Source organism: Molothrus ater, chromosome 1 (assembly GCF_012460135.2).
Source record: "Molothrus ater isolate BHLD 08-10-18 breed brown headed cowbird chromosome 1, BPBGC_Mater_1.1, whole genome shotgun sequence".
Lineage (NCBI taxonomy): Eukaryota > Metazoa > Chordata > Aves > Passeriformes > Icteridae > Molothrus > Molothrus ater.
The window spans coordinates 80,290,242-80,312,252 of NC_050478.2; the positions used below are offsets into that span (position 1 = coordinate 80,290,242).

The 22,011-nt window shown below is 41.1% G+C and overlaps 1 protein-coding gene across 6 annotated transcripts in view; it reads left to right on the plus strand.

Moving 5' to 3' along the window:
• The first annotated feature begins 2,986 nt into the window (after positions 1-2,986).
• Positions 2,987-22,011, plus strand: part of CTNND2 (catenin delta 2) — a 637,277-nt gene continuing 618,252 nt past the window's right edge. For 2 of the 6 annotated variants that reach the window (XM_036404386.2, XM_036404385.2), the window contains exon 1: positions 3,034-3,431. In XM_036404386.2, the coding sequence (XP_036260279.1) occupies positions 3,395-3,431 (37 nt within the window). In that variant the 5' untranslated portion in view covers positions 3,034-3,394. Of the gene's footprint in view, positions 3,432-22,011 lie in introns of all 6 variants that reach the window. The other 4 variants (XM_054516522.1, XM_036404384.2, XM_036404390.2 and 1 more) reach the window with 4 other exon arrangements.

Here is a 22,011-nt window from a genome sequence, read left to right on the forward strand (position 1 = left end):
TATCTGCCTTGATATGATAATTTCCTTTTCTTTTTCTATCTTTTTCAAGGAAAAAAACCCAAAAAAACTCCAACTTGAAGAAACCCTCAGGGAAGTTAACCAAAGATTAGGACAGATACACCACTTCTAGGTACAGACCTGAGAAGCCTAAGACAGACTGTCTACATCCAAGAAGTCTGGGACTGACCAAAAAAAGTGAACCGCTTCCACCTACGTATGCTTTTTGCTTGTCAGAAGAAGAGGTTTAGTCACTGAGAATAAAGTTGGCAGACCTCTTCCTGAAGCTCTGTGGAATGCAGCCTCTTCCAGAAGTTGATCTCACTGCTTTTCACATTCTTAACCCTCACTGATCTCCTTTACTCTTCCTCTGTGACAGCAACAACAGCATATGGAAACTGATTTAAGTCATGTGGAAACTCTGACTTAATTCCTTTGTTACATTTCTCCATATCCATAAGCAAGGCTCGGTCCTGGCCTCTTCTCTGACCTCATGTGGTACCAGGGAACATCGAAAATGTGATGCATCGGGGAGAATCAAGGAGAAAAGTGACAGGAATGGGAGAAGCTTTTGAATCTTGCAGCATCTTGAGATGAAAACCCTCTCATGCAAAACTGTGATGTGAAAGGAGGAAACTTTGAGGGAGAAAAATAGATTTCAGACACCTCCCAGATTCTTCCAAAACTCTTCTGTCTCCAGGCCTCACTTTCCCTATGGAGGTCTACATTATTATATATCTTTATTTAACTTATATAGAGTATATATATTGTATACTATATTTAACTTCCAGGCTAACAGCTTCCATACTAACTACTCAGATCAGTATAGCCAGCTGGGTAACCTTTGCAGAGTAGGGAGAATCAGATGTCTTAAGTTCATTCTTCACTAGCCCACACTGCTTATCCTACCATTAGGTCAGACGTGTACAGTCCCCAGAACCATGAAATGCCCCTATTACATGGGAATATTTGAGGGGGAATGGAAGAAGGACACAGCCTACTTCTAGTCTTTCAATCTCCTTTACGTTTATTGCCAGAAAGACCTTTCAGCTCTGAAAAAGAGGCTGGGCTTCAGAAAGTGGATCACATGATGCTATCGCAGATCTAGGATACTGTGCCACCCAGTAATTTTATTATCAAGTACATTTTGAAGTTTAACTGTAAGACAGTTACTCCAGGTAACTACTGAGTGACCCACTACTTTCAGTTCAGAGTTAGATGTCTGTCTTAGGCTGGGAATCATAAACCCAGGGTCTGGCACTTGGCAGAAAAAATGAACTTTTGGTCCAACCAAACGTTTGGACAATGGGCTAGTTGGTCACTTCTCTACTCGAGTCAAGACTGGATTGGCCACTGTGCTCTGCCACCAGCAAGCTCCGTCTATAGCTGTAACTCAGCAGGCATCAAGACATGCCAGACCAGAACCTGACAATGAGGTTTTGGGCTTACTCTAGACTTGAGCCCAGAGGTGCTCTTCTCACAAGTCCTAGTAGTTGGGCAACATCTGGATTGGCATTGAGGGATGCTGCCAGGCTGAATCACCCTCAGCTGTAACTTACTGATTTTGTCACAGGTGGATGGGTCACCTTCACCGAACCCAGGGAAAGGACACATACCAGCCATCTATGTGGTCCAATAAATCTAGAAATAAACTCCCCTTGCTCCCCCTCCCCAAAAAGTGACCTCAGGCCTAAAACAAGGTATTCTGGCAGTGGGAAAACGTAGCCTCCGGCCTTCCGTGACATTAAGGGAGGGGTAGCCACCGCAACCATCCGTCGGTGAGAAGTGGGATCTTCAGCCAGGTGGATCTCCTGCTCGCAGTTTGGGGAAGCTGCGAGAACGCCAAGCGAGAGGTGGCAGCAGCGAGTCGCCGTGCAGCCACCAGCGGTCGGCCGGCACCGCTGCCGCCTGGGCTCAGCCCGGCCGCGGGTACCGCTGCGGGTCCGCATGCTTCATCCGTGCGGTGCGGGGCTGGAGGGGCGCGGGGAGGAGGGATGGGTGGATGGATGGATGGGAGCGCTGTGTCCCGCGGGACCGGCCCGCCTGGCCGCCCCTGGCGCCCGGGAACACGCGGGTCCCTCCCTGCGGGGCAGGTGCTGGGACCGCGATTTTGGTCAGCAAATGACCGGCTGTAGGCGCTGGCCAAGCGCCTCGGCCGCGCCTCTGGCTTTCCCCAGTGCCGCGCTGATGCTCAGCCTGCTGCAAGCGTGAGTTAGCAGAGGTTACCCCGGGCAACGACCCCAAAAAATTGGGTGGCATTGTTCAGGTACCAAAACTCCCGGCGGCGAGTTGAAAGGAGCCGTGGAGTGGCAACTTTCAGGTGAGTGCTGCAATTGCATTCCACACAAGTTTCTCAACGAAGGGTTAAGCGTGCGCAGGAGTAAAACATGACTTCCATATTCCTTACCCTATTTGCTCGCAAGAATACTTCTGAAAACACGGTAGGAATTCCACCTAGATTTCCCAAGCATGGGAAGAGAGACCCGAGGTAGGCACGAGCCGGAGAACGAGCTCTGGCTTCCCTGTTGCTCTCACCGTTTAGGCTGGCCCACCTCAAGTTCCCAACCCATGACAGCGGGAGCCGCGGTCACTGCCGAGGGGCTGCTCCCCACCGAGGACCCCCGCCCCAGGGTGCGCTCCCACACCTGCGCCCTCCGCCCTGCTTCCCCTTCCCCATTAAATCAGAGCCCCCCGGCCGCGGGGGTCTGAGGGAACACGGGGACGCGCCCCTCTGCGGCGAGGCTGGGGGACCCGGCGCGGCCCTACCTCAGCCCCGCCCGGCACGGGCGGCAGCGCCCCATCGGTGGCGGGGCCGCCCGCCCCCCCGTGTCCCCCCCGAGCAGCGCCGGCTGCTCGGCCGCGGCGGGCGCGCTCCTGCTGGGGAGGGGACGGGCAGGGAGGGGCGGAGGCAGGCGGGAGGAGGGAGGGAGGCAGGGCGGGCGGGAGCGCGGCGGCGGCAGATGCTGCGGCGGCGGCTGTGTCTCCTTCGGCCACATCCCGCGGCCGGTGCGCCCGCCCGGCGCGCTGCGCTACGGCGCCGCCGCGCAGCCTGCCCCAGCCGCCGCCGCCGCAGCAGCAGCAGCAGCAGCAGCGGCCCCGCGCCTCGCCCCAGCGGCGGGGCGGTGGATGCCGAGCCCTCCTCGCCCCGGCAGCCAGCGGGCAGCTGTCCTGCGGCCGAGCCCCTCGGAGCCGGATCGGCGCGCTCGCACGGACACGGGGACACACGGGCGGACACGCACGCCGTGGGGGGGGGCAAGCCGAAGATGCTGCAGCTGGGCAAGGTCAGGACCTTGCGGTGAAGCCCGGAGCCGTCGCTCGCCCCCCCCCCCCCCCCCGCCCCGCTCCCCCGCTTCATTCTCGCTTAGCGGACTGAGGATTTGCTCTTGGGTTTTGGTGTATGTTTGGGAGCAAGCAGACTGAATCGGCGCCGATCGGTGAGTACGACAGGCACCGTAATGGTGCCAGGTCCGTCCCCCTCCCCCCCACACACCCTTCCCGCCTGCGTGATATTTCTTCTTGGTGCGGGGTCCTGCGCTGCTCCCCTCGGCGAGGCTGCCGGGCTGGGCTGGGCTGCAAGGAGCGGTGTTTATGCCCTCAGCCGAAAGGTAACAAAGTGCGTTATTGCCTCATGGCTCTTTCTCCCGGGCCTCCCCCCTCCATCGCTTTCCTCCCTTTCTTGCTACGTTAGTCGTTGCTTATGTAGGGCATCCGCGGCACAGTGTCTCCCGGCGCCCTGCACTAATGTGCTCGTTACGGCGGTGAAGTCATGGGCCAGGGAGAAGGAGGAGGAAGAAGAGGAGAAAGAAGATGAAGGGGCCCGGGGACCCGCGGGCGGGGGCAGCGCCCGGCCCTGCGCGGAGCCCGCGCCCTGGGGCGGCTCCGAGCGACGGCTGCTGCGTGTTTCTGTGTGTCTGCGCTGCGTGTGTGTGTCTGTGTGTCTGTGTGTGCGGAGGGGTGTGTGGGGTGTGTGCTCTTCCTTTGAAGCCACCGTCTGCGAAATCCTGCGCTCGAGGAGCGGGCGGAGGAGGTGGGGAGGGGAGCCGCGATGTGCGCTGTGATGTTTGGTTGATCTATATTTAATGGCTGAAAGAAGATATGCTTTTCTTTCCTTTACCCTTACCTTACTCTTATTCTGGTGTGTAATGTGCTTGCATCGATCGGTCAAATCGTAGCTTCAGCTGAATCAAGTCACCACAGAAGAAGGAGGTGCAGCGGCACAGGCAGTACATGTAATACACAAATTCATCTGGCCGGGGATCTTGGAGAAAAATGAAAAAACCAGTTAGAGGGATAATTTTAGAAACCATGTTAAATTTCCTCTGGAGGGACTGGAAGGACGAATACACGGAAGAGTGTAATACAGCTTCTTGTGCTGTTACATTTTCTTATACTTTGTTAGGGTGTGCTTTGTTTGGATTCAGGGTGTCATGGTTAACCCTATGCTTTACAGAAAAGAAAAATCCAAAACTTAGAAGAAATATTTAGACATTATTAGGCTTCTTTGTTGAACACCCAGCTCTTAACTTTAGTGGCTGTAGTAACTGATGACTGTGCCCCTTAAAACGTGTATGCCTTTTTATTTGCAATAACAAGGTAAAGTAAAAACTTCACATTGCAGGTTTATTTTCAAAGTCTTTATAGGTAGCCTATATGTAAAGTGAAAACAGTGAGTCAGCCTGAGCTGTGCTTTGTAGCAAACCTTTCCATAGGGTACGTCAAGACTTACGTACCTCAAGACAGAGGGAGGACAACCCAGAATTATATGGAGTTTATGTAAGTCTGTTGTGTCTCTTGCAAAATCAAGAGAGGGGAAAAAAAATCTTTAATCATTCTGTACTTCAGGATATATTCATCCTGTCTTAAAAAATAAACTGATTATGTAACTCATGTAGGCTGGGTTTATCTTTTTCAGACAGCCTAGTTAGCTGGCAGTGTATAAATGATGCGGCACGAAGGGGTTAAGGGCAGGTCTCCAGAGAAAGCTGCTGTATATCCTACTTGTGGGCCTCTGAGACTCAAGTGGCTTTAGGGCTTTTGTTGCCTTTACACGGGTTATCTGGGGAGGAGCCCCAATACTCAACCCAAACCACCTGGAATGACTGTGATATTTAAGCAAAACATTATACGATGATCAAATACCCTTGTAAGACTAATTTCTGAGCTGAGTTGGTGAAGCTGTCTCCTTTCAGTCTGTGAATGACATGATCCTTTGGGAGCCTTGACTGACTATCAGCTGCAAAACTGCGGAGAACTTGCGATCGATCATCGTCATTAGTAAGAAGTTGATTAATAGCTCGGGACTGGGTTGAATGTGATTATGTTGAATGTTGTAGTTCCAAAAGAGGAGATCACATCTTGATCACGTTGTTCAGAGATGGTTTTTGCAGTCTGTTATATAAGAGAGGCTTGGGGAAAAAAAAGGAGTAGCGGGCTGTGCTATGGATACCTACCGAGGGAAATACCCCCCAGAGCTGCTGGTAGGAAGCTAAGTATTTATTTCCAAATGCCAGTTGCATGACTTTTTGTGGATTGTAAGAAAGATGCTTTTAGGAGAGGACTCCAGCAACAATTCTCGAGTTCTGTTTGTCAGGTGCCTTAATAGATGTTAAAAGCAATAAATAGCTCATCAGTGACACAAGCCTCTGACTTTTGCTGTGGGGTTTTTTTAAAAGCAATACCAAGATAATTTGATCCTCACATAATGAACTCTAACAGACAGTTGCACAAAATAGAAATAGCAACTAAAAAAAAATGTTTTGCATAAATCTGATTTGTATAATTTACCTTTGCTGATAGATGGTAGCAATTTAATGACTATGGTTTGGTGTTGAGTATTTGTTGCTCAAGACACGTGTAAAATCAACTTATGCTATGAAAGAAGTGCTGGAGTAGTTTATTTTAAGCGTTTTAAGAAAAGCGTTTTTAGGTAGGGGTGTAGATTGGCATGTAAATGGAGCAGATAACAGAATCAGCAGAACTCATGAGTGTTAAATTTTGCACTAAATTTCAGGTACATTTTCTATTTCATGGTTCAGTGTGATATGATTTTTAGAGCTGATCACTTGTGGAAATTCCGGCATATCTTTGTTAGGATTTCAAGCATATGTTTCTATCCCAGAAGCAACTGTTTTCAGGAGTATCAGCAAGATAAGGAAAATGCATTATTACAGTACTCTTCACTTAAATAAGGACCTATGGTTTTGATGCTTGTTGATTATGCTTGTAAGTCAGGAAAAGTTTGATATTTGAAGTTACAGCTGAGGTTTGACAAAAATGAAAGTGATTGTTTTTTCTCTTTGAAGTTCCCAGTAAGATCCTATTAGAGAATGAATTTTGGATGCTTTTTTACCTGCACAATATTAAGTTTAGTAGTGGAATTATTAATACATACAAGTAAACAAGATACCTTAATAGAGGCAGCAGTTTTAAATATGGAAAATTAATTTCTTAAGTGACAGAATGACTCTCAAATAGGACTAAACCACATTTGCTTAAAGAAGAGACTGCTTGTGTCATGACAGAAGATATTATACCAGGAAAAACATGTATTTTTGGCCTTTTTTAATGGGGGTATGTTGGGAAAAGTATTTTCTCTCCTATGAATAGGAAGTCTCTGTGCAGGACAGGTAAGTAGTCCTCTGCTCACACACTGCAGAACCACAAAACTCTTTGGCTAGATGGCTTCTTGGTAGTTAGGCTCACCCGGAAAGAAATCTGAATGCACCATGGCACACTGAAACAATTCCTTCTATCCCCTTGGGATGTGCTAACTTTGTGTAGTGAATGGGTTGTAAAAGCAGATTGCCTGACCAGATTGTCTGGCATTATGCTGGACAAAATTTAAATTCAATAGTATTGAAAAAGAAATATGCTATTTGTTTCTATGTAAACCAGTTGCCATGTTAATAGATTTTTTCTTATATAAACTGCCAGTTTAGTCTAGAACTAAGAAGCAGAGAAACATTTCATTATCTATGAGAGCAAGCATTTAATATTTGTTTAAATTGCTATTGGCATGGTAACTTCAAGTGCATCCTACTGGCCCTTAATCTGCCGATTCTACTTTACAAAATTCTATTATAATAATAAGCAATAACTTATAAGACATATAAACCATGGAACAAAATGTATTGTCTTGTCCTTTTGGTTGCTGCCTATTTTATTAAAGCTTCTGAAAAAAAACCCCAAAAAACTACCCAACCTAAACTCCCCCAAGAAACCTCCCAGGTTTCTAATGAAACTTTTAAACTTTGTACTTCTCAGAGCTGCCAAAATGGTGTTAACTTTCTAAAACTCATATAAATAAAATAACTGTGTTCAATGTTACATTTTGTATTGGTTTATTGTGTTAATAGTAATAATTCTACTATATAATGAACTATTATTTTCCACTTGTTTTAATTCATTTTAAGAAGCCACAAATATGTAGAGTTTGACTTGTAGCATCCAAAATCAAGGACATCTGAGACTCAAAGGGGCTTTACATAAAACTTTCTGCAGGGGAGGATTTTGCATTTTCCCCTCCTATGTTTTCGATGTTTTTGTCTTCCACTCATTTTTCCTTGACAAATTTACAATTGATTTCTTCATCTCCCAAAAGTCTTCACAGTAGAGCAACTTTCTTTTGGTCAAGATAATTACTTTTACTGACAGTGTAACTTAAATTTGCCTGCTTAATGTAACATAAGCATCTTCTTTTTTCAGCCATGGCTACATTCTCCTGTTCAAATACCATCAGTTGTTATTCAATTAAGTAGCCAAGATACCCCTTTAAGGCTGAAGTTTTGAAGGGAGCCAAGGGAAATAAATAGGTAGTGTAAATATATATTCTGATGGGATTCTAGATTGTTTTAAACCCACTGAATAAGATGTAACCCTTACACATTCAGTTATATCAGATTTATATTAGATAACTTCATTCAGATTACTAAGGTGCTTGGGAAAATAATTAGGAATAAGTTTCAGTCTGCTGGTAGAAAATTGCTGTACTTTTTAGCTCCACTAGGATGACTATGGGTTGTAATATTCATCCTGTAAAAGTATGTGCTTTCCATAAGAACCAGCAAGCAGTTTGGAAGGGTGACTAGCAAGGATGCTCTGAGAGGTAACTCAAGGCTCCAGACAATGAGTTGCAAGGTATTTTAATTCCTGCTTCCCAAGAGAGTTCTACAATTTTTGAAGCTGGGTATCTGAAAGGCAAGAAAACATGCACTGGATGTTATGAACAGGACATGTGAACTTTTTAGTTTTTCTTAACAGTTTTCCACCTAAATGCTGGAATTCATGAAATTGTATGCTTCTGATATGCTAGCTGATCTATAAGTGGCTATAGTTTTTTGTTTGTTTGTTTGTTTGGGGTGGGTTTTTTGGGTGTTTTTTTGCTTAGTTTTGTTGTTGTTGTTTTGGCTTTTTGTTTTTTAAATGTAGACATGGTTTTAGATTAACGTGAGTAAAGAGTAACTTTTATGAAGATGGCATAAATGAATCAAATCCTGGCATGTTGGCTCAGGTTTCTTCAAAAGCAGGTTGTTGTTGTTTTCCCAGTCAAATTTGCCTGTTCAGAAAAATTTATTCTTCTTGACAAGAGGTTGACTGTTGCTTTACCTGTTTGGCATATGGGAAGGCAAAAGCTTTTTCATGCTCTTTTTTTGTGTGAAAAATGTCATGACATTAGATGTGGATGTTCATATTCAGTGAAAAGCAGAGTGAGAAGGCAGAAGGCTAGGTCGGAGAATGATCATCTAAGGAAATAACAACTTAAAGGTTTTCAACAATGAAAATGCCTCAGGATTAAACATGTAAATCTTGCCTGGACAAACCTTGTTGTTGTTTTGTACACCAGAATTTGTAGAGTCAGTTCTTTAAATAAGCAGGTACTTAGAGACATTAATTACACCATCACTTTCTCACATTTCTTATGCCAACCAAGCTTCAAGACAACTTTTGAACGTGCCTAATGCATCATCTAATTTGTGCTTGGCATGATACTATAGTAGGTGAGATTGTGTGTGTGATGGAGAAATTGAAGTCTTATGGGAAGTTGAAGTTGGGGCTGCTAAAAATTGTAGGTACTAAATATGGAGTGGTACGTCTAGTGAATTCTTACAAATCAAAATCTAGGTTAGTCTATGAGCATTTTGAAAAAATTTAACAAAATGATTAGTCATATTTGATACTTCGAGTACTTCCTATGAAACACCTCTATCCTTGATCACCACATGATGGTAACCTGAAGCTTCAGTTCAGTGCCTAACCTTGTCTGACCTAGTGTGCTTAGAAATGCAGTGAATAGAACAAAAAAGTTCTGGGTATTTTAAAAAGTTTGTGCTTTAATGAAGGAGGTTGACAGTAATTGATGAGTTGTAGAATTCTTGCTGCAAATGGTTTTGAAGCCTGAGTTACAAGAATAATGTGATTTTATATGTGGATTTCCACTGCTGTGCTGATGTATGTCATCTGATGGTACAGAGGGCAAAACTTGGAAGTGTGATAGTGCATCTCTATTGTTGCAGGGCCCCCCAGGCAGGTAATAGCTTACATAGACTCCATGTATTACAGAAGGCTGAATAATCTCTTTATTATATTATTATTAAGAAACCCATTGCTCTTAGTTTGCTACAGGTGTACTCGTGTGACTGGTCTTTAATTAAAACACCATCACCATTGGCTAATTAAGAAACTACCCTTTGTTAAACAAATCTCCATAACACATTCCACATCTTCACAATAGTAGGTGCAGCGAGTTAAGATAAGAATTGTTTCTCATTCTTTTCTCTGATCTTCTCACAGCCTTTTCCCAGAATGATGCCTAGGAAAGTTGTGTTTCTCCCTGTGGTCAGAGAGCTGCTGCTACACATTTCTTCTTTGTAAGTGGCAAAAATATAGAATGCATTCTCAAAATTTTCATTGCAATTAAAGCAACAAAAGACTGTTGGTTTCTGTTTTCTTTACTTCTGACATTTAACTGCGTTAACCTTCCCAATACAAGAATTTTGAGTAAAAGGTTTGGAAGTCCTCTCCTGCTTACAGCTCACCAGGTTAATTCCAGATCCTTCTCAGCTATGCCTGTATGATTTTCAGACAATAAAGTTTGGTCCATTCCGGGGTAAAAAAGGGGTTGCAATCTGCTAGAGACCTTGAGGATTAGCTACTGCACATACATTTGTTTTACTGGTGACTTACATCATCCTACAGTTGAATGCGTAGGAGATAGGCAACACCAATTCCTCTTTTTCTGCCATAATAAATATGATAGTCCCTTACAGATTTTATAGATTCAGTAGTATGTATTTTTGGTTGAAAGTGTTTCTGACAAGCTTGGCAGCTTATTGCACTTATTTTTCACTTCTGACTTCTATTGCCTTTACCAAGAACAAGTAAATTATTGCACAGAGCCTCAGGAGTCTTGGGGGACTCTGACTTTAATCTCTTCAAAGAAGAATGGACAGGTTGAGCTTAATTAGAAACATGCATGTCTAATCAAAGGGTAAATCTAGAATCACACATTTTAAGAACTGGCATTAAAAGCAGACTCATGGTACCAAAAAAAATCTTTGGTTTCATGAAGCCATGGTATATTTGTGAAGCATAATGCACTATTCTGATAAGCAATTGTTTAATACTCTTAGGTATGTAGGCCTCCCTAATATGAGTCATTACATAGTTTTTTTCAATTAAAAAAATTCCGAAGCATGCAATTCTGGTCAAACCATGGAAGTTCCCAGTTTCCACTGGGATCTTATGCACTTAATTCTCAATGCAGACTCTCATAATGAGTGCCCAAAGGATGGCTAATACTCCTCATTTCAGCAAGGAAAAAACATTTCCTTATATTCCACATATCTTATGTAGCATAGATCTGTTCAGCAAGTACTGTATGTGAATGAAGTGGAAAGCTATGGTGTAAAATGTAAGCTTTGCATTTTTTCTTTGCTTTTCTTGAGGTTGAGTTTTGATTAGTTGGCTTACATGTTCCTTCTCCATAAATACCTTATATGTAAAAGTAGCCCAGAGTAATCTGCTTATTAATTCTTACTTTTCTATCTCTAAGTCTTTGAGATACAGTGCATGTATAGGTCTTGCTGTTTTGTTTTATTTTTTGTGTTGTTTTTTTTTCCGGTCAGTAAGAGACGTGAAATTTTTTTGCTGTGAGTAATAAATATTTCTTCTATTTCATGTGTATTAGAAAAACAGTATTTGAACTCAGCAGAGGAGACATCTGGTTTTGTGTGGTAAACCAAAATTCCAGGTTTTGATTATGTTTAATGCCTTCAATTTAGCTTAGAGTGGGTAAAATTTTACACAGATATGTAAAGTAATTTAGTCTGATTTCCAGAATAAAATTTATGTACTTAATAATTTATTTTTTTTTTGTGAGCAAGTGCAACACTGGTATTTGAAGAATGTGCTATACCTGACGGTGACAGTTAAGTGCCACATAAACTTGACCTACTCTTAGGATTTTGGGACATCTTGGATTTTTGAGACCGGGCATCTCTGACTCCTGAACATGCTGGTGTCATTTCATTGGAAAGCTGACTGAACAAAGCCACTTCAAAGAACCTGATTTTCCTGCTTGTGCATCAAATCCCTATATGTAGTTACTCAGAGGGGAGCTGGCCAGTGAGGGGGAGCAGGTTTTCCTTCACAGCTGTGTTCTGCCCACCGGAGTCCTCAGGCTAACATTGCTGATGGATTGCTCTGCCTGAGACTTCTTCCCCCTAAAAATATCCAGGGAGGAACTACTTGGCTTTTGATCAGTGGTGATGGAAATATTTCAGGTCCCCAAAGGACAGATTGTTGGTGATCTATTGACAGAACAGACTTGGAGCAATGATGTTTGTTAAGGAGCCAAAGAGTCTGCAATATAAATTGCTTTTACATTTTGGGGTTTGTTTTGTTTAGTTTTCATTTGGGTTTTTTTTTGGTTTGTTTTTACTGTACATAGTGTCCAAAGCAAAGGAAAAGATCTGAGATACTGGTTATAGCACGCTAATAAAAGGCTGGATGGGAATGTGGGGACTGGGGGACAGACTGGAAGGCACAACTGCTATGTTGTCATGTTATCAATGAATAGGAAATGTGCAAATTCAATCTCTTAACACAGGTAGTTGATCCAGTCTAGCAAATTTCTAGCAAATACTTTCAGAAATACATTTTTGGGAGTGTTTTATTTACTAAAGTGCATTAGTTCTAACATAACACCTTGCACAGATAAGCAAAGTAGTGTTTGAACAGGTTTAAGAAATGCATGCATGCATATATTCTATTTTTATGTATTAAACACATATGGAATTAGTTGCACCTCTGTCAAATGTAAAAATTCCCCTCTTGTATGCATGTTACACAACTTGCACATTAATCTGAAAAGCAATGTAGTGTTGTCATCTCCCCCAGGCAAAACCCAGCTGTACTCTTGTTGAATTTGGTAACAGAAATCCAACTGATTCCATGGGACCCCTGTGTTTTACTCCACGTCCCGTAGTAAAAATATCTTTTTCTATTTATTCTGCCTTCTTTCACTTGATTCTTTAGTAATTCCACAAGATAACGTTTGTCATGAAACAGTTGGGGTTAGCTTTTCAGTGGCTTTTTTTTGTGGTTTTTGGTTTGGTTGGTTGGTTTGTTGGTTGAGCTTTTTTTGTTTGGTGGAGGTTTTTGTTGGTTTTATTGGGTTTTTTAAAGAAAAATGCAGTTATTACACTGTTATCAAAAAACAGGCAGGACAAGTAAACTCAGTAGCAGGTAATAGTTTTTATACTACTTGGTCAATATGTGAATTACAGGTGGGGGTAAAAATGGGGGTGAAGTGGGAAAGAGAAGGAAAAGATCAGAATAGAAGTTGGTTTAGCTAACTTATCTTAATGAAAGATTATTCCTGACCTGTAGAACAGTATAGTTCTAGAAGTATAAGGTTTGTTTACCTGATAGTGTAGTATGCTAGTCATCAAATGGAATTGCTCTCTAGAAAGTTGTACAGATCTCCTAAAACAAGTTACTGGGTTTATGGAAATATGCATTCTTGGGAATAAAGCAATTTATTCTTCCCCTTCTGCTGTTTTAAATTCACTTTTTCATAAGGTATTTAGCGTGCCTCCAGTAAAATACTGTAATAAAGAAGCAAGGACTCCTGATTTTTGAAGGGCTTAATATTCTCATAATAGCATTCAAGTATCCATGTTTTTCAAATACTTTTCTAATAAATCTTTACTTAAATGTGATCTTTTGGTTCCAGTTTGAATTTAATAACTAAATAGTGTTGGTAGATTGACAGAAATAAAAGGTTTTTTGGTCATATGGTTTTGTTTAGGAGTGTCTAATTTGTATATACTATGCAATGCATTCATGTTTTTCCTAAACAAAAGAGAATGAATGGTGGATATTAAAAAGACAAGTTGGTCAGGAGGAATAGAACAAATGGAAAAGTGGCGTGGTCTTGAAATGCAGATGTATAGCTGTGCTTCAGAAATAAATGTTGTGTCTAAAACCTAGTGTTGTAAATTACGAGTCTCTAACTCTTTCACGTCATCTACAGTAAGTTGCACATTGAAGGGAATAGGATGCAGAAATAAAATTATTTTAGCCATCCTCAAACTCCATGGAAATAGTAGAAGATTTATTGCAGTGGTATTGCTTCCATTAGCTGACGCAAAACACGTCTCAAGTCATATCATTCCAGCATGGAAGCTTCTCGGTGGATTTTACGGGCAACTGAGGTGCTGTCACTACCACTTACTGCTGAGGCTGGCTTCTGTCTGAATGGGAACATCCACTGAAAACTTGTACCACTTCTATGTAGACTTTTCTACCTTTAAGTATGTTCCTGCACCTTGATACAGACCCTGATGGATGTCTGTCTCTCTTGTACCCTCTACTTAAGTTGGTTGTACAATAACTATTATGAACTACTGTAGCGTTCTTGTTTAACTTTAAGAAAACAAACATTTTTTGCTTAAAAAACCGTAAAGAGCTTCCTCTAATCTGAGTTTCCAGTGGCTACCACACTTCCTAACAACATGATGGGAAATTTATGGAATCTAAATTCTCTCTCATTTTTACTTTACAACTTTTATTTGAATAGCAACATCCCACAAATAAATATATGTGCATTCAAGAGGCATGGAGAAGAACGGTTATGTCTGATTGTGTTATCGGTATCCAAAGCTTGCACTTCTCTCCATGGGTTGTGAAAGGAAAGGGTTAGAGACTTGTGACTGATTTCACAATATCAGTTTTTAGATATAAAGTGTATTTCAGAGGCACAGCTATACATCTGCATTTCACAGGAACAGTTGAAGAAAGGAAGGCCAGCACAAAGCTTTTTCTTTTTTGCAGATGAATCCTTCTGAAGCTTCTTCAAAAAGGTGACTTACCTTGCTGAATGAATTTATAGAATATTGTTCAACATTTCTGATGTTTTAATCTTCACATTTTTCATACATGTGTAGAAGATAAGAATAAAAGGGACTTCAATTTAAAGTCTGAGCATTTATACATCCAAAACTTCTGAAATTTGAGGATGTATGCAGAGCTTTTAATAGTACCTAAATATGACATTCAAATATTACCCAAAGTGTAAAAGGTATATAAAGCAATACTTTCTATCTCTTTATTATTTATTTCTGCCAGGCAGGCTTCCTTTTTTGAATAGACTTTTTTTTTGGTTGTCTTGAAACAGTCATTAATGGGTTCAATAGAATATCATGGAAATAGCTGTGGCCTTATGAATTCTGTTCTTACCTTTTAAATTTTTTTTTTCTATTTTGATAAGCTCTAGTTTATGATACTATTTTACCCCTGAAATAGTTTTATAGTGCAAAAAAGATATTGTGAAGGGCCTGAAGCTGCTAATTCTAGATGCAGGCTAGCTCACAGTGGAAGCTTCAGGAGGCTCCTTCAGCACTCCTATTTGCAGCTGTTGTTTCAAACTTTCTTATCATTCTGCCTACAGGAAACCAAATTTCTCAGTGTTTGAGTGGTGGTGTATTTGCTTCTTATTGATACTGAATTTCAGTAGGTGAACTTTGTTATGGAACTGGACCTTAGCCCTAAATTAGAGCAGGACCTTGAAGGTAGCTGTAAATATCCCAGTGTTTCTCACATTGAAATACAGAGTGAGGTCAACACTCCTGAGTCCATCTGTGACTCTTTACAATAACAAACAGAACCACGGGCTGGACTGTGCTCCAGCACGCTCTGCCTCTGCAGAGTGGTCTGTAACCAACTCCCTCCCCGGGCAAGTTTAGAAAATTGCGTGCTGCAGCTTCATTAACTGCACCATGTATGAGAGACCATATGCAAGAATGCAGATGGAGGAACAGACTGGACTCATCTAAGCAATCAAACATAGTGGTGGCTCTTTATTTTGTATCACATCAGTGTTTTGACAACCATACTTAGATCACAGCCCTGTTGAACCTGTGCTGTCCAAAACACACTCACAGATGGTCCTTGTGCTGAAAAGTTCAAAAACCTATCTAACAGGACTGCTGAAGGGAAAACAAGTCAAGAGAGGCTGAAAATAGGTCAGGAACAAGCATGAAAATAGGATCCTGGTTGCTTATGTACTCTGTCTCCTAGAGCATGTAGCCCTTTCCCTGTTCCTTAAGCAAAAAGCTCTTGCTACACTGCTCTCAGTGCATGGGTGGCATAAAAGTTAACTTTTGTTTGACTTCAGCTGTTTTTTTCCAAAACAAGTAAAAACATATTTTATGTGATGTAAGAGACTTTTTTTCCAAAACAGAAAATGTCATTAGTGAGCTTTTTTTATGTCTTTAACAAAATGAAAATAAGTAAGAAGAGAGTAATTTGGAGGCGTGTAAACAAGGCAGGGGTGGTGGGGGAAAAAAGCTGTGCTAGATCCCTTCTCTGTGAGAATTTTAAAGAACAAAACTAGAACTTGCTTTGGCAAGAAGAATGAAGCTCTAGAAAGCATCAGCTAATACCCTGCTGCTGGTCCCTTACTACACTGTTACTTCTATTGTATTAACAGAGTGTGTAAGGAATGGCATTATACTCATTTATAGGCAAAGGTTGCTATTGTTTCATTATGTACTAAGAGAGAAGTGGACAGACAACTTCTACTCAAGCCTTGCTGTGGTACCAATAGTAGTCTTTCAGTCCTTTCTTGTTTCAAGCAAAAAGGAGCCATTTCAGAGCTGGAAGATGAGGGACAAATGCTTGAATTCCCTACATCTGTACGTTTTCTTCTTTTAATAAGCGTAAAGTTGATATTGGAGTAGTTAGAGATTGTTTCAGCAAAATAACTAGCATAGGTAAGCCCTAGAATATTTGAACAATCTTTCAGCATTTTTTTTCACTTTCACAAAACATTAATATCATTCTAATATTTGTCTGAAAATATCTCGGTGCTTTTTCGGTGGTTTCTCACAAGTGGTCTTTTCTGATATAGTATTTCTTGGTGTTCATTTTTTAAGGAGAAATAAACAAACAAAATACAAAAGAAACAAAAAGGAAAGAGAAGGGCTAAGGTGGCAGAGCACCCTAGGCTTTGGCTCAGTGGATCAGAAGGTAACCATGGATTTTTGTTGTAGTTGGTTTATTAGGTAAAAGTTGCCTTTATCACTTAATGAGTTTTAAATAAAGTAAAATATCTCAACAAATATATGTAATTACTTTGATAGCAAGAATATATAATATTTTTGGACATACTATAGATTGTGTTTATTGTTCTGTAATAATTTATGGGTAGTAATAGAATACATTCTCAAAACCATAATTAATGCAATATCAATTTGAAAAAGAAAATGTGTTAAACCTAACAAATTCCATGAAACTTTAGTTGTAGCTTTTGTAGCTGCTGCTCTTTCAGTCAAAGTAATAATTAAAGAAGGTTTGCTGAGCAAAATTAATTTAATGTACAGGAGAAATCTAATTTACTCAACTCTGATCCATTTATATATTTGTAGTCAGCCTTGATAGCATGGTCTATTGAAATTCACAGTGAATTTTAGAACATCTGCCTTCTAATTATTCTAAATATCACTATCTTAAAAGCATGTACATGAGGCAATTACTCCTTATGGTTTTATACATTTCTATTCTAGGAGCTGCTCAAAGCATGTCTTGTTTTTCTTATCCATTGTTCCTCTAGGTTGTCAGATTACAATCAGCTAGGTTTGTGGAGTTAACAAACCACTTACACCTCAAAAGGGTAACTACAGCACCAATGACAACAGTGTTTCCTACAGATATAATCTGAAGAGAAAATTCAATGTAAAACCCATAGTTTCTGGGACTTTTTGTTTATCATGTTTACCAAAATTTGTTTGCCCATGTGTGTGACTGCAGTACATTACCTCCTTTATCCATGGTCTAGGTATTTTTTATGTACTCAGAGAATGGTTAGACCGCAAATCTTTTTTTTTTTTCCTACTTCCAATAGACTGTTCCACAGTTCAGCATCTTTTCCTGACATCACTTAGTTTCCTCTCTTAAGCTTTGCTCTAGGCTTTATTTCCTGTGTTTTCAGCTACTAGCTAGCTTGTTTTTGATTCTGCTTTTCCTGACTTAGGGCACAGTCTGCTGTTAGTGACAAAAAACCTGGGCTCACTCATCATGACTGTGGTAATATGAAATTCTTTGGCATCTCCTTATTGGTCTGTGGCTATCAAGCAGTCTCAGGATGTTTCAAGTAGTGCCTTTCCTTTTATTGTGGTGTGGACTCTCTTACAGATGCAAGAACATATCTGATCAAGTGCTAATAAAGAGCTGATTTGAGCTTCAGAATTATCTTCTAGACAATAGTTTCCTCCAGCAACAGAAAGTGATATCTCTCTCTTTCTCATGCATTTCTGCCATATTTGCTCACTGAAGAGTGGAGGATCCTCTTTATCATGGCATCTGCCCATCATCTACTTTAAAAATTCTACTTACCTACTAATTATGTGAGATTTAAAATCTCTAATAATTATCTTTGAAAGGTCATGGCTATCATGGGAGTTTCCTGAGGACTGGAGGAAAGCAGACATCATCCCTGCTGTCAAGAAGGATAATCTGGAGAACTACAGTCAAGTCAGCCTCACCTCTGTCCTTGGGAAGATGATGGAGAAAATCCTCCCAGAAACACTTTCCAAACATATGAAGGACAAGAAGGCGACTGGGAGTAGTCATAATGATTTATGAAGGAGAAGACAAACTTTGCCAGCCCGATGGCCTTCTATGGTGAGATAAGATGGCCATGGAGGATGAAGGAAGAGCAACAAGTGTAATTTATTTTGACTTTGTGGGAGATTTTTGACAGCATTCCATAATCTATTCATACCCAATCTTTAAAAGTATGGAAGAAATAAATGAACAGTGACATGGGCTGAAAACTGTCAGATCTGCTGGGCCCAAAGATTGTTGTCAGCAACGACACCTAGCTGGAGGCTATGCACTAATAGTATACACCAAGGGTTTCTATTGTGTCCTGTGTGGTTGAACATTTGTGTTTGTTCCTGATCTCAGTGATGGGACACTGAGCCACACTCAGCAAGTTTGTAGCTGATAGAAAACTCAGAGGATCCACCAGATTGATAAAATGGTGTATCTGGCTCATACATGAGAAGATTGTGCTGCTGTTCAGAAACGTGTTACCAGATTGGAGAAAAGAGAAGAAGAAAACCTTGTGAAGTTCAATAAAGACAAAATGCCAAGTTTCGCACCTGGGTTGGAATAACCTCTTGTGCTAGTAATATGCTGGGGCTGGCTGGCTGGAAAGCTGCTTTGCAGAGGAGTATCAGAAAATTCCTAGTGTATGGCAGCAGTGTGCTCTCAGGGCAGAAAAGATCCAACAACTTCCCAGGCTTCAGAGGGAAGTGACTTTTTCATTCTATGCATTACTGATGAAGCCATGTCCTGGACAACTGTGCACAGTTCTTCTGCGTTTCATAATTCATTTTCTTTGACTTAAGTGTTGACATCTCCATTGTCTCAAAGAAATTCAGATATTAATGGACCATAGTATCAGTTTAACTGTTACTGAATATTGAACAAAGAATAAGGCTTTAAACCAGGAATGGAAGCTGTTTAGACCGTGGAAGAATTTTGGGTGTGGGCCTGATATGTTTCCATTGATGCTTGCTTTTAACACAATAGACAACTCGTTTCTCTGCAAATGGGAATCTGTATGTGGTCTTCAGATTGTTCATTGAATGTGGTGGTCATCCCAAGGATGTCACTTGCATTAATTACCGTGGCTTGTTTCTTGACAGGCAGATGGAAAGGAAATACTCTAATGCTGCCTGAAGACGTAGACATTTCAGGAAGTAAAGGAGCTTTGCATGATTTCCAGCAGAGCCCAAAGACTGCAGTAAATGTGCCTGTGCAGAGCCATTCAGCCTTGTCTGAGACTGCCTTTTCTACATTCAAGAGCTTGTCTCCTGAAATTCAGAATTCACAGTAGCTAGACTTGTGTCCCTTAGGAGCCATCATCAGGATGTTTCAAGAGTCTCATTACAGTTTTCTCTGAAGCAGATGCTGTATGATTTTTGTTAACAATTGGTCTTCATTTCATTTCACCAGTCACTGATACGGCAATCTAATTCGAATAAAGTGATGAGTATGTCTCAAATTAGTCTGATACTGGAACTGGAGAGGTATATGTATAGAATCATAGAAAATGCTTATGCTATGTTGGAAGGAACCTGTCAGGATCATCAAATTCAACTCCTGGCCCTGGGCAGGGCACCACAAGGACCACACCATTTCCCTGAGAGCATTTCCCTTATGCTTCTTGAACTCACACTGTCTTGGTGCTGTGACCACTTTCCTGGGGAGCCTTTTCCAGTGCCCAACCAATATCTGGGTGAAAAACTTTCTCCTAGTATCCAACCTAAATCTCCCCTGACTCAGTTTCATGCTGTTTCCTCAAGTCCTATTGCTGGTCATGAGAGTGAAGAGGTTGGTACTTGCTCCTCTTCTTCCACTCATGAGGAAGTTGTGACTGCAGTGAGGTCTCCCCTCTAGGCTCCTCTTCTCCAGGCTGAACAGACAAGTGACTTCAGCTGCTCCTCACATGGGTTCCCCTCCAAACCCTTCACCATCCTTGTGGCTGTCTTTTGGATACTCTATAACAGCTTAATGCCTTTCTTATATTGTGGCACCAAAAACTGCCCCAGCACTCGAGGGGAGGCTACCCCAGTGTAGAACAGAGTGGGACAATCCCCTCCCTTGCCCAGCTGGTGATGCTGTGCCTGATGCACTCCAGGACAGGGTTGGCCCTCCTGGCTGCCAGGGCACTGCTGACTTGTGGTCGACTTGTCACTGACCAGGACCCCCAGGGACCTTCCCTTCGCACTGCTTTCCAGGATCTTGTTTCCAGTCAGTCTGTCCATACATCCAGGAGCAGAACCCAGCACGTTTCCTTGTTGAACTTCATGCAATTGGTGATTGTTGAGATCTCTCTGCAGCGCCTCTGTTCCATCCAGGGAGTCAAGAGCTCCTTGCCATTTAGTGTCATCAGCAAGCTTATTTAGTATTCCTTTGAGTCCTGCGTCCAGATGCTTAATGAACACATTGAAAAGAACTGGGCCAAGGATATAGCATTCCTTCTTTTTATTTTTACTCCTGGGATACCCTGGACACCCTAATCTGTGTGTTCTGGGGTTTTTTTAAATTTGCTTTCTTAAGAAAATCAAGGCGAGCTCTTTGCAGCAAAAGACCAGAGGTTGGAAAGCTCTGGATTAATGGCTTGCAATTTCAAAGGATTCTAAAAATATACACTTCATAGTCAGAATTTCTGTGATATAATTGATGACAAGAAATGCTTCTTCAATATTCAGATTGCAGAGTGTTTTGTTGGGATTTTTTCTTTCATAATGAAGCATCTAAAATGAGCTAATGCCTTCTGCTTTGTTTTAGTAAGTTGTGTAAATCTGCTAGAAATATCCTCTATTTTTAGATACAAAATGATGATAGCAGAAAATTAATGCTTCATTCCTGATCATATTTGTGTTGGACCTGAAGACCACAAGCTACTGAGATCTGAACAATTATACTATAGAACTAGTTATACTAGTTATATAGTATGAAAATGGCATCCTAGCACTAACTTTGTCAAAAAGTCAGAAGGCAGTTTTGCAACAGAAAGCTCTTTTCCCTTCATATTTTGTATGGACAGGATTTTGTGGGAAGGTGTCTGGAAAAATAATGGCAAAATGGACTATTAATTCTGCTTTTATTCAGAGAACATGAACAAAATTTAACTTCCACTTTATAAAAATACATCCATGTGACAGTAGAGGTTTGGAATATTATTTTACAGTGTTGCATAGATGGATGAGCTATTATTTTGCTAGCTGTCTTCCAGGTTGGTTAATTTTCTCATAAACTAAGTGAAACATTATTTTTTATAAAGACACAGTTATGTGGTGATTCCCTATGTTTTAACAGGGGAGAATTAATTGTCATCTGTTTTTCTAGTTCTTCTTACAAATCCAAGAGTCCTGGGCTGATGGACTGAGATGAGCCATGTGATCATAAAGAATGAAACCAGAATTGATTTTATGATTTATTAGCTTTGCATTCTTGCATAAACCTTTTTGTAAAAAGCTTCACTGGTTCAAGGTTTGAGTTCTCAGTTGTAAGCTCTTCTAAATTTTAAAAGTATCTATCTTCTGAATTGTTTCTTTGTGGGAGCAAAACCTCTAGAGGGTGCCAAAAACTGGTTTTGGTTAAAGAAGCTGTTGTGTCCTACACTACTAATGTCAGAAGTGCAGAAGTGCAGGTCACAGATCAGGCCCTGAAAGCTTTTCTTCCTCCCAGTAATTCAGTTACCTGTAAAATCCCTGCTCCTTTAAATTTGATTCCAAAGTCTTTCTACTCTGTGATAATAATCTTTTTTTTAGGCTTTTTTTTTTTATACTAGGCACTGTATGATTGACAGGACTGGCATTGGAATTCTTCTTTTAGAAAACTTGGTTAATCTTTGTTTATAATTTCTCCAAATGGGAATAATACATCATGTTTCTAATGTCACACAGAGCATACACTAAGATAAGTAGTGTTTATTTG